The sequence below is a fragment of the Crocuta crocuta genome, unplaced genomic scaffold, assembly GCF_008692635.1.
Source record: "Crocuta crocuta isolate KB4526 unplaced genomic scaffold, BGI_CrCroc_1.0 scaffold172, whole genome shotgun sequence".
Classification (NCBI taxonomy): Eukaryota; Metazoa; Chordata; class Mammalia; order Carnivora; family Hyaenidae; genus Crocuta; species Crocuta crocuta.
This window is the reverse complement of record NW_027528872.1, coordinates 7805762-7819707: the sequence shown is the minus strand read 5'-3', so window position 1 is coordinate 7819707 and position 13946 is coordinate 7805762. Positions and strand designations below refer to the sequence as shown.

Genomic DNA, 13946 nt, shown 5'->3' with positions numbered 1-13946 from the left:
CCCCAGTCAAGAGGTGTCCATATTGCAATTCAGTTAAGCATGTAGTGAGCTCTGCTATGTGTCAAGCATCGTGTCAAGTTCCAAGAGGGTTTTGGAATAAAGAAGAACCAGTCCAGGGAGTAAGAGAAAGATAGACTTAGAGAGTGGCTCTAATATAAACTTGGCACATAGTATGGGCTCAAAAAGTATTTGTGGAATTGACCGCGAGGCTTCTGGCCACAGTACAGTGTGGGAGAATTGCATTGCTTTTCCCCAGGGAGGTGAAACCCAAGGGAAATGATAGTTGAGCCTGTAAAATGGGGTGGGCGGGACCCCCAAGGTCTGGGAGCTGGACAGAGGGGCTGGGTCCTCTTGTGACCATCCTCCTCAGCAGCTGCCTGGCCGGGAAGGACCCTGGGAACTGGCACGTCCTAATGAAGTGTCTTTGAGGGAAGGCTTCCACCTTGTGACCAAAGGGTGTCCTGGCTCCAGTGAGTTGACACTGGGGCTTAACCCTATGCCTTCCCTGGCACTGTGCTTGGTCAGTCCTGGAATGTGCTGGGTGACGTGGCCTGAGAAAGATGTGGAAGAAATTCAGCCACTTCAAGCAGAAAAGTCAGGACCAGATGCTTCAGGCTAGAGCTTCTAGACTGGATGCCAGAAGCAGATGTTCCTGGCTGCGTTCTGGGCTGGGCTCTCCGGGCTGGGGGCTCCAGCCGACTCCGGGCTCTTGCAAGCAGTTGGATTCACTGGCATCAGAGATAACATTTCAGCTGTTGACTACAGTCAGGGGAGTGATCCTGTTGGAGCCATAATCTGAGAGTAAAACCATGCTCAGTTCTCCCCGGGCCCCAGGCAAAGCCTGTTCCTGGCCTCCCTCCCCCCGGCCCCCGCCAGCATCTGGAGGGCCCCCAGCCCACGCACAGACTCTGCACAGGCTGCTGGCAGGCACGGGGGCTGCAGCTGTCTGGTCCGGGGAGCAGGTGTGCTGCTTCCACAGCTTACTGGCCTGGCCCAGGCAGAGCCAAGAAGTCCAGGTACCCCACCAAGATAAGGCACGCTGATAAGATACCAGGAGCCTGGAACCCAGCAGCTTTCATCCTCACAAGGTTATGTTAGGATTAAAAGAGATAATCGATGCTAACAGCTGACAGTGCTTGCCACGTAGAAGGCTCATAGTGAACAGTGGCTGCATTTGTGAGTAGTTATTGCGATAAGTACTAGACTGGATCCGTCCCCCTTGTAAGAGGGAAGACAGCTAGTAACTGGGTGTTCCACTGCTGTGAACCAGGTGGGGTGGACTAGAAGGAGAGCCAGCAAGCTGGGGCCATTGAGGCCAAGGGCTTCTCTCCAGGGCTGGACTGAGCCAGTCTTGCCCTTCTTTTAAATTTTTAAAAAATGTTTTATTTATTTATTTTGAGAGAGAGGAGAAAGTGTGACTGAGCAGGGGAGAGAGGCAGAGGGAGAAAGAGAATCCCAAACAGACTCCGCGCTGAGTGTGGAGCTTGATCCCAAGAACCATGAGATCATGACCCGAGCCGAAATCAAGAGTTGGACCCTCAACGGACTGAGCCACCCAGGCACCTCTTGCCTTTCTTTGAACCATGGCACCACTCTCGGATCCTCTCAAGCTCTAGTCCATTTCATGGTCAAGCGGAAAGAACAGAAAACTAAGCCTTCAGTCTCAATTCTTACTCTACCATTGGGCAAATCATTTAACCTCTTTAGATAAGCTTGTCCTACCTCACAGGGTAGGCATCAGAGGAGAAACTGAAAGTGCTATAAAAATGTGGAAGCCCTCTCCAAACACATGGAAGTATTATTATTATGAGAGAAGACTCTTTTGGAAACTCCTTTGATAAGACAGATTCTCTTGTGCTACAATGATCTTGATGCTCAAAGGGTAAACATGGCAACTCAGTTCTGTGACCCCAAGGACACATGTGACTCAAGGACAGAAGAGGAGAAGAGAAAAAGGGAGGAGAAGGAACTGATTCCAATAATGGTTCAAAACTAAGAGATAGGAGAGGGGAGCCCAAAATTTGGAGTTTGGATTCCCAGATTTAAATCTCAACTCAGCCACTTAGTAGCTTGATATCATTATTTAACCACACGTACCTCAGTTTGCTAATTGGTAAAACGAGAATAAGAATACTGAGCATTTGAATGCAAGGAGCACATGGAAGAACACTGTGTAACTTACAAAGGGCCACAAAGAGTGTGTGTGTGTGTTTCCTCACTGCCAGTGGCCAAGGCAGAATGGACAGAATGCCTTCCCCACAACACCCCTCCCCCTAGACTGTGCGCTGGTTGGGGCTTGCCTCGATCTCTAGTGACTTGGGCAGAAGCTCTGACTGCCTCTCACTAGCTAACCTTGGGCAAGACACTTCCCTTTTTGAGTCACCTCTCCTTAAAATGAAAGGGCTGAATGTGAAGTCCCAGCAGGTCTCAACTTTTAGGTGGTTGGTATTCTTGCCCTTGCGGGCTAGCCTTAGCAATCACTTTGTTGAGATTTCACATTTATTATTATTACTTTTATTTTTATTGTGCCAGAAGGAAGGGGTGCAGGGGGGTGGGGAAATAAAGGGATGGGGACGGAGCAGACTGTGGCCTGCCCTGGGCCCCACCCTTGCCAAGAATGGACCTATCCACCCACCTGGGGGAGGAGAGCTGGTTGGAGCCCAGGAACCCTAGCAGATGCGATTCCAATTTAGCAACAAGAAGAAGTCCTCTCCAAGGCAACCCAGGCGAACACACCACCCACTAGGCAGGACTAAAAATACACCCGCATGGTCTCAACGTCACACCTGCAGTAAAAATACATCCAACCAGGAGCTGCTGGCTCGTCCTCCCCCACCCCACTCTGCTCTCTCCATCTGGTGCCTTCGAGGGGAGGAGACATAGAGGGTTGGGCGAGCTCTTCCTTCACACTCACCCCCCTCCCTCCAGGCCCCTGCCAGCCCCCACCCCGCACACACCCAGCAGAGAGCACAAGGAAGGCAGGTCCTTTAGTAGCCATCGTAGCTAGAAGCTGCCAGATGGCAACGTTTTATCTGAGTCTTGCTGTAGAGATGGGTTCTGAGCCCAAAAGAACTTGAGGATTGTGTGTTAGAACCTTGCTTCCCATAGTTCCTCTGTTCCCGTTCATTGATTCATTCACATATTTATTGATCCTCTGTTGTGTGTCAGGCACTGTGCGTGACCCTTGGGAATTCAAAAGGAGCTGAGACAAGTTCACAGGCCAGAGCAGCTCACCACACAGTGAGGAAGACAGATCTGTGCACAAACAACTAAAGTTAGTAGAATTTAATGAGTGTCATAAGGGAAATAAAAATAAATTCTTACTGGCAGTGCTTTTTTGGCTAAAAAAAAAAAAAGAAAGAAGAGGTTCTGATAAATTGTACGTTGCCTCTCCTCCTCCTCTTTCTGTGCCTCTATTTGAATTGGCACGTGGGCTTGTTTTCCCTGCCAAATGAGTCAGTGGATATGGGAATAGAAATTTATTGGAGCCGATGGTGTCAATGTTGCTCTGAATAAAAAAGGTGCCCACACACCTTTCCAGGGAAGTGGAACAAGCATTAATTGATAGCTTACTAAGTGCCAGACACTCTACGTGTTTCTTCATTTAATCCTTACAATAACCTGCAAGTTAGGTGATATTATCCCTATTTTAGAAAAGAGGAAACTGAGGCTCAGAAAAATTCAGTAACTTGCCCCAAAGGCACACCCGCCCTCTTACCCTGAAGTCTGTGCTTATTTCAGACCACAGAGCTTCTCACCCGGAAGTGTGAGCGAGGTCGAGATAGAAACCCCAAAGCATTTCCCAGGATGCTTCAGAGGAAGCAACATTTTTCTCACTGGAGAGACCCACCAGGAAGTCTTGGTAGAGCGGGTGGCATCTTGAGATGGATTCTGAAGGTTATTAGGGGGACAGGCAGAGCCCCGGGAACCCGGTTCAGGTGGCAGGCACAGCAAGAACAAAGGCAAGCGCGAGAAGTCCAGTTTGCCGGAGTCGGCGAAGGGGGTGAGCGGGGAGACGAGGGGGCCAGAGGCCACCTGTGGTCTGTCCAACAGCACATTCTCTGCTGAGCCCCTTGAGAAAAGTACCGAAGCCTGAGGCCGCATCATGATATACCTGGAATGTTCATCTGAGGATGTGAACTTTATTTCATTAGCCTCCGGGAGGACTGTCACCAGAGTTGTCAGAATGAATACGGGCAATGGGTCTGCTGCCCTGAATAGATGCCCAGGAAAAAGTCGGGGGGGAGGGGGAGGGCAGGGGGGGCCTGGAAAGTGACTCCAGGGCATTGTCTATGACTCTGTGATTCCTGTGACCTCTGGCCTAGGGCATTAGATATAAAGGATCAAAATGCCAGTGTCTGGCTGGACTTTCCAGTGGGGGGGCAAGCCTTTGGTGATTCAAGACCTGCCCTGTGTTTGTGGGTGGAGACTAGGTGGGTCAGATCACGTGAGAGCCAGCCTCTTGGTCACTGCTTTTCCCACCTTACACCACCTCACTGGCCAGTAGACGAATAATCCCTGCAGCAGTCAGACCCTGACCAGGCCTCTTGACCCACTGGCTCATCACTGAAAACCTCCACCCAGAAATCTGGCTGTCTTACTAACCATCACACCGTCTGAACCGCCCACTCCTCACCCAGCCAGGCCTGGGAGGCTCTGAGCTCCCATTGGAAGATGTTGCCTGGGCTTGGGGAGGGGGTGTGAGAGCCAACGCTGAGCCTCCTCTGTCCATCCTCCCCCTAGCTGGACGAGTCTGGACTGCGAGGTGAGGTGCAGGAGAGGCCTGGGGGTTCCAAGGTCAGTGACGGGGAGAGGAGGTGGATAGCCAGGCAGGCTGCCACACACTTGGCTGGACCCATAATTGAGGTCTGCAGTCCTGGCCAAGGTCACAAGGGAAGGGATGGCTGAGAGGCTCAGAAGTGACAGAGTGGCATGACTGTGAATCACAAGGTTTATCACCCAGAAAGAGAACTCAACACTTATGTGCCTCCCTGCGTGTGACCATCCTCGCCGCCCCCACCCCCGCCCCCATCTGCGGTGCTGTTTCCATCTACGTACCTATCCCTGTCTCTTGTGTTCTTTGCATGTTACCTTCCCTGAGGCTCTATAGTTTTACATTCTTTCTTTTTCCTGTCCCTGTTTCTGTATTTCTGGTCCTCTAAGCAGGAAGAAATGTTAAAAAGTTGTTTGTTTGTTTGTTTGTTTTTTCCAAAAACCTACAAAGTTGCCCAAGGGGTGGAAGAAAGAGAAACAGAGAAGGGTCCAACTGTCTTTTCTTGAATCTTTTTAACAAGCTTCCGCCTTCTAGGGGGAACTTGAAGTCAAGTACAAGTATACGAATTACCAAGGAAGTGGGGGTCTCCATCCCTGGAGGCCTTTGGAAGTGTTAGGGAAACCTATCAGGCCAATTTATGTGGCGAATATCTGTCCCAGGGGGCCTGAGCAGCTCAGTCAGTTGAGTGTCCAACTTGAACTTCAGTTCATGATCTCACAATTCATGAGTTCGAGCCCCACATCGGGCTCACTGCTGTTAGCACAGAGCCTGCTTCGGATCTTCTGTCCCCTTCTCTCTGCCCCTTCCCCACTAGCGCGTTCTCTCTCTCTCTCTCTCTCTCTTTTTCAAAAATAAATAAATCTTAAAAGAAAAGAGTATCTGTCCTGAGATAGAGAAGAATAAGATGCACTGTGTTGAGGCTCACCTGCCCAAGAAGGCTCTCAGAAGCCTCACCGGGAGAGGGAGTAGGGTAGGCAGGATTGCCTTGCCTTGAAGAAAAATCGGGGTTTGAGCGAGGGGTGGCTCAGCCTGTCTGCTGCTAGAGGGTGACGTTCACCGCTGCCAAAGGGCTTCAGCCAAAATCCTGCCCCTATCTCCAGTCTGTTCTCTGGGCGAGGGGGGGGCAGCCCAAACTGGGCATTCCAGACCAGCAAATGAGTGATGTAAAAAACACGAAGGCAGAAATGTCAGAAGTAATTAAACCAAACGATGACTTAAACCCCTGTAGAAATCAACACATCCGGTTTAATCACCTTCTTAAGCTAGCGCAAGACTGCAAGTCTGTGGAGAGGGCTTCTTTATTTCTTTGGATCGTTAACAGAAACTGCATATCTTGAGCTTGATTTTGGTTCAGATGCTCCTGAGGAGAGGTGATGAGGTTGGGGGTGGCGGCAGGGCCTCAGAAAAGAGAAAAGAAATAATACAATGTTATTTGAGATGGTCTCTTCTCCCCCTCTCCTCAGCCGCATCTCCCCGCTCCCGGCTCCGTCAGCACTCACGGCTCCCCCCGCCCCCCAGCACCCAGACAGAGGCACACTGCTGAATGTGCTAAATTAGGCCATTAGAGAAATTCATTTCTCTTTATTAGTCTGTGTCAAATCCTTTTTATTAGTGGCTGGAAACGACCTCTCTTCTGCAGTAAAATGTCATGCCAGTTCACTCCTTTTATTTGTTCTGCACTGACGAGGCTCAAACTCTCACTGAATTAGTGCAGTGAGATTTATTTCCTCCAAATTTTGAACGGCTTAAGAGAGATTGGGGTGGAGGGGGCAGTCAGGCGGGAGGCGACAGGAGGAAAAGAGCGGAGAAAGATCTGGGAGGGAGAAGGTGAGCTCTTATGGAGGTCAAATGTCCTCCACTCTTTGGAAATAAAGTCTAATGGCCATCTTTCATATCTTGTTCATCATAGTCTGGGCCCTGGGGACTAGCTTTCCACATTCTTGCTTCTAGCCTCTGAAGGGTATTGATCCACAATGGGACAGATCTGGACAGCAGGAAGGGGGACTTCTTAAAAAACATTGTAGTTGGACAAACGGAAGCTCTGGGAAGGCCAAGAATAAAGAAGCAAATCCCACACCTAACTGGAACTCCTTCTCCCCATCCCTTGCCTGGTTCAGACAGGGCCATTCATGTCCCCGGTGACTAAGACACCCAGCTCCCATGGTCCCTGCCCTATTTCACCCCACCCCACCCCAAGCCTTCAGCAAGGGCTATTGGAAAGGACTCCTTGCCGGTGGCTCCCGGCCTCATCTCCAGCCTTCTGGGGTGATATTGGAGGGTAGCTTAGAAATACAGGTCAACGCATAGCCTGGGCATCTGGGGAAGGGGCCGGGAACTGGGCTGGGAACAGCCTTAGAGGAGCCCATGGCATGACTACGGCCACAGAACCCAGCTGGGTCACTGGGAAACAGCTGGTTTCTCAGGAGGTAGGATGGAGTATTATCTCATGCATCCCCACGCTTGAGGTAGCAGGTAGCAGGTAGCAATCTGGGCTTATGGAGAGATCCAGGCAGGTGGACCGTGGGAACCACAGGCAGCTCACTGACGCTGGGTATCAGCCACAGAAAAGCTGTGGGCAAGCTCAGGTACCATCTGAGCCCCTGAGCTCAGAGATCCAGGGAGCAGAAGCAGGAGCCTGGGAGAGCGATAAATGAGAAGAGAGATGTGGGAGCTGGGAGTATGGCCCTGGCAGGGAGGGGCTGGAGAAAGGTGGCCATCCCAATATCCATGAGGTCTCTTCTGTGGTCCAGGGGCCCCTGGTTAAATGGGGGCTTGAGGGGAGGTGGCAACAGAAAGTATGTTTCCTTCTGAGAGATAGCAGAAGCCACAGAAAACACCCCGGATACACACACACACTGGGGAGATCTGACACCCAGAAGTGAGAAGTTTATAAGAAAGAGCCCGGGCTGTGGCTCCTTATAGAAGATGCACATTATTCCCCGGCATGTGTGACAATGCCTCCACCACACCTGCGTTCCTCTTCATCCTCATCGCCCTCCATTCCCATCCTGCCTACCTCGCTCCACATGCACTTATCTGGATTTTGTTCTAGAAACGTGCCAGGCTCCTTCCTATCTTTAGTGTTTTTCTTTTTTTCCTGCTTGGAATGCCCCTCCCTTGGATCTTTGCATGACTGCCTCCCCATCATCTGAAGCTTAACTTAAATGTCACCTCCTCAAAGAGGCCTTCCTGGACTACTCTCTGTCCTGCAGGGGCAAGAACAGTGGCGAAGAAGACTACTTTCCCCACTAACGCTAGTGCTGGGGGTCTCCATCACTGGCAGATTCCCTCTTCCCCACCCCACATAGCATTCATGCCGTGTACACAGAACACACAGTCCCCTCACACATACTGCATACAAATAACACAGAACGCATGCACACACACTGCATACAATATAGGGTGCATGCACACTGTATTCACAGCATGCAAAATCTGAACCCCACTTTCGTACACACAACCTCTATGTACACACATACTGCATAGCTGCATTGTGTAGACACCCACAATAAAAACACACGGGACAGAACACTTACACAACACTCACACTCGCTCTCATTGACAGCTTGCATTCAACCCTGGCGCACACGCGTGCACAGGCACGCACACACAGAGTCTATCCCCTCTCTGTTCAGCAGCTGCCCACCCTCCCTGCAACCCGTGAGAAAGGAATGTGCAGTGACCGGCGGCGGCTGCAGGGCTGGGGCGGGGGCGGCGCCCCCAGCACCTGGCACAATGCTGCGGATTATTAGTTCCTGGTAATTTAGTGCCCTTGTACAGAGTCGATTTGTGCCTTTCATTCCTAATTGATCTAGTGGCTGTTTAAATGGCAGCAGGCATCTGTTGAGAGTAGGAAGGTTCATAAGGCGCAATAATTCATAACACCGTCTGGAATTTGCCTTTCATGTCCCTCAGCTAAACCACTGCAGGGCTCTGCTTAAATTACAGCCACTGAGGCTTTCTTTGGTATTCCACTCAGGGCCAGGAGAATCTTGCATTAAACTGGGATCAGGTTAGATTAGACTATAATATGCTGCGGTATTAGTGGCTGCAAATGAAGACTTACACTGGAGTTTAACCCCTTCACCTGGTTTTTTCTTTGTCTTCAACCGGATGGGTAAGCGAACCCATTGTTGTCCCTACCGGCTTCCTGCGGGAGCTGAATAGATCTTCTAGCAACTGGGGACTGCGGATGCACCATCCTTAGATATTGACCCTTTTTCCTCTCCAGACTGTAATGTAGGCTGCACTCTGGGGGTCCAGCTGTTTATGCATCTGCTCCCGAAACAAGGGTCAGGTGAGAGTGTCCAGGGAAAGGCGGCCATGCCAGGCGTCTCGTAGGAAGCAGGAATTTCTCTCTCCTCATCCCCTCACTGCCCCTGAGCCTGAGTAGAATGACTAGGTTGTAGGCATGAGTGTGGATGGAATTAAGCCCTTTCTGTCTTTTTGCCCAGAATTATTAGAATCCCAATACAGGCTGTGAGGGGGTTCCCCCATCTACATACAAACACTGTGTAGACTAGATATGCAGTCTTTCTCTTGCTGTGTTCGTAGCGTAGTGGAAGGAAAAAAGCATGATCTGTTTTCCTTTTCAGGACTTACTGTGTTCTCCAGTAGGGTAGCCACATTTGGCTAGTTACATTAAAATCCACTGAAATTAAATAAATTTAAAATGCAGAGCTGCAGGCACCACAGTCGTGTTTTAAGTGTCTGTTGGCTGCAGACTACCATATTGGACAGAAGAGGTTGTAGACCATTTCCATCATTGCAGAAAGTCAGGCCATGCTGACTAGAATATCCCTGTTGGCAGAGGCCTAGGAGCCAAGCCCGACATACATACTTCCTCCTCTCCCAGCAAGCAGGGCTTAACCCAGAAGGAAAGTGCTGAACTGTGTGGTCCCAAGGGACTGAGGAGAAGCCCAGAGTGGGACGGGCAGATGCTTTTTTTGGAATCACAGTGAAAGGGAATGAGGCTGCAGGGTCCAAGGTCAGCAACCTGTGCAAACACCTACTAAGATCTAATTGTTCACACATGCTGCAGGGAAATAAGAATGATACACACTTATAAGTGCAAATAGGTACACACATATACAATACGCAACAAGCATGTATTGGGATCCACATACCTCTTCTAGACTCGAGACGCCCAGTGAAGAATAAGGTGGGCTTGGTTCTTGCCCTCATGTAGCTCACAGTCTGGTGAGGAAGGCAGATAATAAAGCAAACAGCTCAGAGAGCCATCAGCATAGGGCAGGGGCAGGAGCAGCGAAGGGAGCGTCCCTTAGAGCCAGTCAGGTAGGTGCTTCAGCTTACATAATACATCACAGACCGATGCCCGCGCACCCCACACATGCTCACACTCACACCGTCTTCATCTGGCCATTCGTCACCAGTCACCAAATATCTAGTAAGTGCCTGCTATGAGCATGTGGAGCAAGGTCCTAAGGGAACCGTGATCATTAAGACAGGGACAATCTTGGAAGAAAACAATGATGCAGATAGTCATCGAATCACGGTTGTGCTGAGTGTACGATGATAGAAAGGTGCAGGGAGATGTTACACATGTNCCGTGATCATTAAGACAGGGACAATCTTGGAAGAAAACAATGATGCAGATAGTCATCGAATCACGGTTGTCTGAGTGTATGATGATAGAAAGGTACAGGGAGATGTTACACATGTAACGGGGGTGTCTGATCTAAACTGAGTCAGCTGGCAGACTCTGGACAGATGGAGACACCTGCCCACTGCATGTGGAGGAATATTCCAGCTCACGCATGTCCCCCCGCATACACTTGCAGACACACAGNACAGACATGGCTCGTAAACCCCGTTTACCATCCAGATCATCCCAACAGGGTTTTTTTTAAGTACATACCACTGGAACCCACCACCTGGGTGTGATTCAGGAACTTTGGTAGGGGTCTGTGCATATATATTTTGAAGCCTCCTGGGCAACTGCAATCGACAGTAAAAGTTGATAACCACTACCATAGGGGACTTCTGAAATTCTCTTCTCCCCTGGCAATACTGCAGAGAGAGAGAGAGAGAGAGCAGTAGAGAAACTGCTCTGTCCAGTCATCACAATATACAGTCACCCCAGAATTATTAATTATTAACCACAATTCTTGATTTTCTCTGGGTGGATTACCCAGATCATGCACGGTGAATTTGGAAACTACAGAACTGTCCTCCGTAAATCGGTTGATCATAGCGCTCACCTCTTGGATCCAGCATTTAGCTGATACCTGGTCCCCAACACATACACACACACACACACACACACACACACTCAGAGCACCTGTGGAACAGATCTAAGTGACTTACATATCATTCTATTCTATGAATTATCCACCCCACTGCTTCTCTCAAGACTTGAACGTGATATTTTATAGAGTCCAGAAGAGCTGCTGAGAGAGAGATCCCCCCCGGCCTGGGAATCTGTGAAGTGTTAGAGTGGGACTGGTGTTTAGAGAGAGAGAGCACGTGCCAGAGAGTAAGCGCTGGCCTGGTGTCAGAAGTGCTGGTGTTAGGTACCTGAGGGCCCTGGGTCCACTCTGCTCATCCCTGGCCCTCCCTCTTTCCTGGCCAAGACTGAGCAGCTGTATTTCCTGGGAGCCCAGCCCACTGTCTGTCCGGTCCCTTCCAGGCTGGACTGGTCCTACCCTGCCCTTCAGCTGATCACCACCTCAGAACTGCAGCTGTGAAGCAGGTCCTTGGGATTTAGACCCACAGCAGCCAGGCAGCTAGGAGAGGAGGCGGCTCTTTCTGGGGGAGCCAGAATGTGCCTGGGGGGCCAAGACTCCCTCCTGGCACAGGACACAGAAAGAAGCTGAGGCCTAAGTTGGTAGGAAACAACTAAAATCAAGCCGAGTAATATGAAAGAAAAGAAACCTTTTTAAGAAGCAGGAGTCGGGGCGCCTGGGTAGCTCAGTCGGTTAAGCATTTGACTTCAGCTCATGTCATGATCTCGCGGTTTGTAGGTTCGAGCCCCGCATCAGGCTCTGTGCTGACAATGCAGAGCCTGCTTCGGATTCTCTCTCCCCCTCCCCCTCTTGCAGACATGTGCTCTCTCAAAAATAAATTTATTAATTAAAAAAAGAATCAGGGGTCGTGGGGTAACAAACCTCACATACCTTGCCCACCACTGCCTGCCAGGTGAGCTACCAAAGACACGCTGTTCCAGGATAACCTGGAAAATACCGGAAAGGGGCCAGCTCTAGGCCCTCCCCTTGCTAACACTGCCTGGGTCTCTCTGGGTTTTGTTCACTCAAAGAATCCAATTTCTTGGTTCAACCCAACAAAACTTGGTTAAGTGTCTGCTACACGCAAGCCCGACCTAGGGATATAGATGTAGCAGCAGCTGCCCGGTGGCCCCAGAGCTCCAGTGTTGCCTGGTCTTCTGTCCCGGTGACTGGGCTGGGAGTGGGGCAATTGGAGGAACAGTCCTCAGACATCACACCCACCCACATGGGCCTGATGTGCCCAGATGTGCTGGCCATGGTCAACAGCTGGCTGACCCATCAGTCATTTAAGTAGACTGATGCTGGGTGGCTCCGTGGGTTAAGCATCTGACTTTGGCTCAGGTCATGATCTCATGCGTCATGAGTCTGAGCCCTGCTTCGGGCTCTGTGCTGACAGTGCAGAGCGTGCGTGGGATTCTCTCTCTCCCTTTCTCTGCCCCTTGCTCACTCACACCCTCCCTCTCTCTCTCTCTCTCTCTCTCTCAAAAATAAATAAATAATAAAAATAGACCAAGTAATTAAACAATAAAATAAAAACAAAATAATAATAACATAAACGAACAAATATGTAGAGAGGGTTAAAGGAGCACTTAGAGACAGAGGGCCTGAGCCTGGCTCCACTGCTTACGCTCTGTGTGACTTTAATGACGTAACTCCTTTGAAGCTTGGTTTCTCCGTCTATAGATCTAACACACCCGTCTCATGTGACTGGTAACAAAAAAAAAAAAAAATTAACGAGATGGCATGTGGAACCAAATGTCCTTTAAAAATGCATGGCATCCAGAAGGTTAATCTCAAATGCAGTGTCACTTAGGTGAGGCGATCCACCTTCCCAAACTCTCCTCCTGGCCATCAAAGGGACTGTGTGGCTGGGCCCCTAGAACTTTATTTGGGGAGCCAAGCAGCGCCCTTTGCCACCCCATTTGTAGTTCTGTGTCGGGAAGGGGCGGCTGAAGAGGCCAACCACAGGAGCCATCATTAGAAGAAGAATCATGTAGCCAGCACAGCCGAGATGCACATAATTAGAAATTAGAAAAAGGTCAGATCGCGTCATTATCAGCTCAATCAGCTGCTGAGTGCCACAGCCAGTTAATTTGGCATCTGTATTTTTTACAACCCCGTACACGTAGCCCAACGGACTGTAACTCTTTATCCGGACAGATATACTGCGCAGCGGAGCAGGGACATAAAATGAGAGACCCCAAGCAAATGAGCTGAGATAATTGAGAGATTTATTTTTTATATATATGTGTGTCAGGGCGGCTTTCCTTTGCCCTTGAATATTGACTTTCACAAATGGGATTGTCAGGAGGACGTGGGTTCCCCAAAACTTTGTCCCCCACCCTGAACCCTCGAGCTGCACTCTGATCCCGCTTTCTCCCAAGCCCAGAGAGCCCGTCGGCCCCTCCCCTGCCAGACCNCCCCGCCATTTGGACATAAATCCACCCCACACCCCCACACCCCCACCACCAGCTGCCCATTCGCCATTCCTCCAAGCAAATCCCCATGCTGACTGGTCCCTTCCCCTGATCCCAGTATTCTCCCAGACAAGTTCCCATGGGAATGGCTCACTGAGCTCTCCCAGAGCTGCCCAAAGATCAGAGAGGTTCCCAGATCGCAGGCTTCACAGGGAACTTCTTCCCTCCCCTGATGAGACAGCTGCTTCCACAGCACACTGCTGCTGGAAGAGACACTCGAATCACAAACCACTAGGGAGAAAATGACCACGGAGAGAAGCCAGTTCAGCCCATCCCACTACCCATTTTACAGATGGGGACACTGACGTCCAGAGAAGGGAAATAACTCATTAGGACCAGATCCCAGGTCTGCTGGCTCCCAATACCCTGCTCCTTCCAGGGTCACCCCACCTCTCTTCTTTCTGGGGGCAGTAACACCCTCATTTATAAATGCCACCACCATCTCCAGGG

General features: G+C 50.3%; 1 protein-coding gene across 1 annotated transcript in view; it reads left to right on the top strand.

Moving 5' to 3' along the window:
- PKNOX2 (PBX/knotted 1 homeobox 2) overlaps positions 1–13946 on the top strand; it is a 310367-nt gene that overhangs the window by 254365 nt on the left and 42056 nt on the right. The window contains exon 7 of the mRNA XM_077756512.1: positions 4744–4765. Within this exon, the coding sequence (XP_077612638.1) occupies positions 4744–4765 (22 nt within the window). The remainder of the gene's footprint in view (positions 1–4743; positions 4766–13946) is intronic.